The sequence below is a fragment of the Buceros rhinoceros genome, unplaced genomic scaffold (genome assembly GCF_000710305.1).
Source record: "Buceros rhinoceros silvestris isolate BGI_N320 unplaced genomic scaffold, ASM71030v1 scaffold570, whole genome shotgun sequence".
In the NCBI taxonomy this organism is placed as follows: domain Eukaryota; kingdom Metazoa; phylum Chordata; class Aves; order Bucerotiformes; family Bucerotidae; genus Buceros; species Buceros rhinoceros.
In genome coordinates, this window is record NW_010388793.1 from 153,866 (window position 1) to 156,603 (window position 2,738).

General features: G+C 39.6%; 1 protein-coding gene across 1 annotated transcript in view; it reads right to left on the reverse strand.

Annotated features, from left to right (window-relative positions):
* Window positions 1-2,711, reverse strand: part of ZNF830 (zinc finger protein 830) — a gene marked incomplete at its 5' end in the record, with an annotated part of 10,109 nt that extends 7,398 nt beyond the window's left edge. The window contains 4 exons of the mRNA XM_010131261.1: window positions 137-227; window positions 569-777; window positions 2,003-2,036; window positions 2,591-2,711. Of these exons, the coding sequence (XP_010129563.1) occupies window positions 137-227; window positions 569-777; window positions 2,003-2,036; window positions 2,591-2,711 (455 nt within the window). The remainder of the gene's footprint in view (window positions 1-136; window positions 228-568; window positions 778-2,002; window positions 2,037-2,590) is intronic.
* Between the last annotated feature and the right edge of the window lie 27 nt (window positions 2,712-2,738).

Genomic DNA, 2,738 nt, shown 5'->3' on the forward strand with positions numbered 1-2,738 from the left:
AGGCTGACATGCATACCAACTATTCCCAACACAAGTTAACCATATGACAGATTTCCAAGTGAACACAGCTTGTATTTCCTGGAAGAATGTTTCTTTACAATTCCCAAATCTATCAATACTTGATTGGACTGCTTACCTTTCCACTATCTTCTCTTGTATCTCTGCTTTCTGTATAGATCCCGAATGGGGAACTATAGGAGCAGGTGTAGTTTTGCTGTCAAAGAAGTCTATAAGAAAGGACAGAAGCCTATGAACAAGAAGAGTAACTGTTCGAGCTTCTTTGTAAAATTCTGACTAGACAGGAATTTCAATTAATACCTTACTGAATCACGGGAAGAACAGCCAGATATTATTTTACTTGACAGCCTCGAACAATTAGAACATAAAATCAATAAGAACGCTGAGAAAACATCATGCAATAACAAACTAGTAAAGAATATCCTCTCTCTACTTCTAATATTACACATCCTAACCAGCTAATAGCAACAATTAGAATGAAAACCCTTCCATCATCTGTGAAAACACAGCTTCTCCTTACTGAATCACTTACTATTGCAGTCAGCATTACCTGCAGGCAGAGAATTAGCTATTACTTCTTGAGCTGGAGGTGGAATTTCAGTTTTATGCGCAACAGAAGATGAGTTTGACTGATCTTGTTCCTCTTCATCATCATCATCATCGTCATAATTTCCCGACAATAAACTGGGACCTGGACCCTTCGAAAGCTGTTCGTTTGCACTATCTTGCTTCTTTTCATCAAAAAAATCTGCTGGTAGTCTAGCAAAGAACACAGGATGTAACTATTTTAATCTTCACAAAGCTCAGTGACAGTCCAGCATCCGAAGCCTGTTCAATCTGTGAGCAATACCAATACCCCAAACTGTGCAGCTACCAACATAACCGCTGTCCAAAGGCAGCACGTAATTGTTGCTTTCATTTAGAGTTTCCCAGCAATGCTCAAGTTAATTCAGTATCAGGAACATTAATAAAAACATCCCATAACAAAGAGGACATGGAGGAATGGCAGCTCAGTTTTATTTCCACATTCAAAGTTATTTGCATCTGTCCATATGCTGCGAACACATTAAATACAAAACTCACTGCTCAGCAGTCATACCAATGTCATGTAAACCTTGAGAACCTTCATGTATGGCACAACTAGTATTCTGGGTACCTACTGCTGCTCAGAACTGCAGCTCAGAGCCACACGGGCTCAGCAATGAGAAAATCCATTGCTAACATTTTTCCAGGTTATATTTTAAAATAATCATACTGATCAGTTTAATAACAAACAAACCTCTCAAATTTCTTCAAGGTAAGGGTCTTCTACTGTCAAGGTAACTGCACATAGTATCGATGCAAGATAATTTACCCTGTGAAGAAGTGTACAGGGGACCTACAGGCCTCGTGTGACAGCCACCAACCCCACAAAGATGTCCAAATCTTTAGCAGCAGTAAGATGCTTAACCCAATCCCCTGAAGTCAAATACACTCCTATATCTATGAGAGTCCAACTGCATGATATGCATTTACATGAATTTTAAGTGACAAAAAACACCTTAATAAAGATCCACTGATGACTTTTGTTAGTAGTTTTTGTGAACAAGTATCATTTAAAATTTGGCGTAAATTCAGACTACCATCTCTTCTGCAGTACATTAGCATGAGAGGTGAGAGGGCACGCCACAACCTAGATGTTTCCATTCTAGCAGACTGTGCAACACAGCCACATATTCATCCTTAAAAGTCTGATAGCAATAGTAAAAAAATTCCTGTTTTATCAGAGACTTTAGAATTAATACCGTGATTTCCTCATCTGCACTGAAGAAGATGCTACCACGCTCAAGAATATACACCCATGTTAGAAAATGAGCAGAAGCAGGGATCTGCTGATTCTCTGAATCTTTACCCTTGGCTGGGAAGGAGAGACGAGGAAGAACAGGGTGAGACCACAGCAGCTGGTACAGTTACAAAAAACTCGTACTTAATAAGATCTACTTACCCAGATGCAGAGGTTTGTGGCTTTTCGTCTGTACCTGTGTAACAGCCAAGAGTCACTTCTTACAATCCATGCTTTTAGAAGAAATATCCCTCAAACAGACTCCTACTACAGCAGCAAGTCCGCAAATGCACACTTTCCGATATTTGTATGTTTAGTAGCACCAAGGGAAAAAAATTAACTGTCTTTCCTTCAGCATGACCTTTCACGCGTGGTTTGATGTAAATCAGTGCATTGATTGCACTGAAAAGGAATAACACCACTTCTGGGCAAGTACTTCTAGTTTTTAACTTACAGTGTTTCTGCTTCTGTTTGGACCAGGCCCACAGCTCCATGATTTAATTTAACCCAATAACTCAGAAGAAAACTAGGTAAACTACCAGAAGTGCAGTTTTCTCCTTATCTGGGACCTCACAGAGAAAGAGCAAGACTGACTTTTTCTCTTTTCAGCAGCAACAGGCTGACGTTAACTCAATGGTCTTGTGTATTCACACTCACTTCCATGGGGAAAAAAAGAACAAACCAAAACCACTGAAGATGTGAAATGACTAGATGCTGGCAAGTGCCTGAGAAGTATTTTTCTCTCCTTACCTTTTACTCTCTTTAACTCTGTATTTTCTGTGTCAACAGTTTTTCTCTTGACAGGATGAGATGATGTGCTAGCAGCTGAACCAGTTGCTGTCTGCTTTGTGCCTTTTAGTTCTGCAACTCTCTGTAAAGAGGTACAAAATTCAGTCAG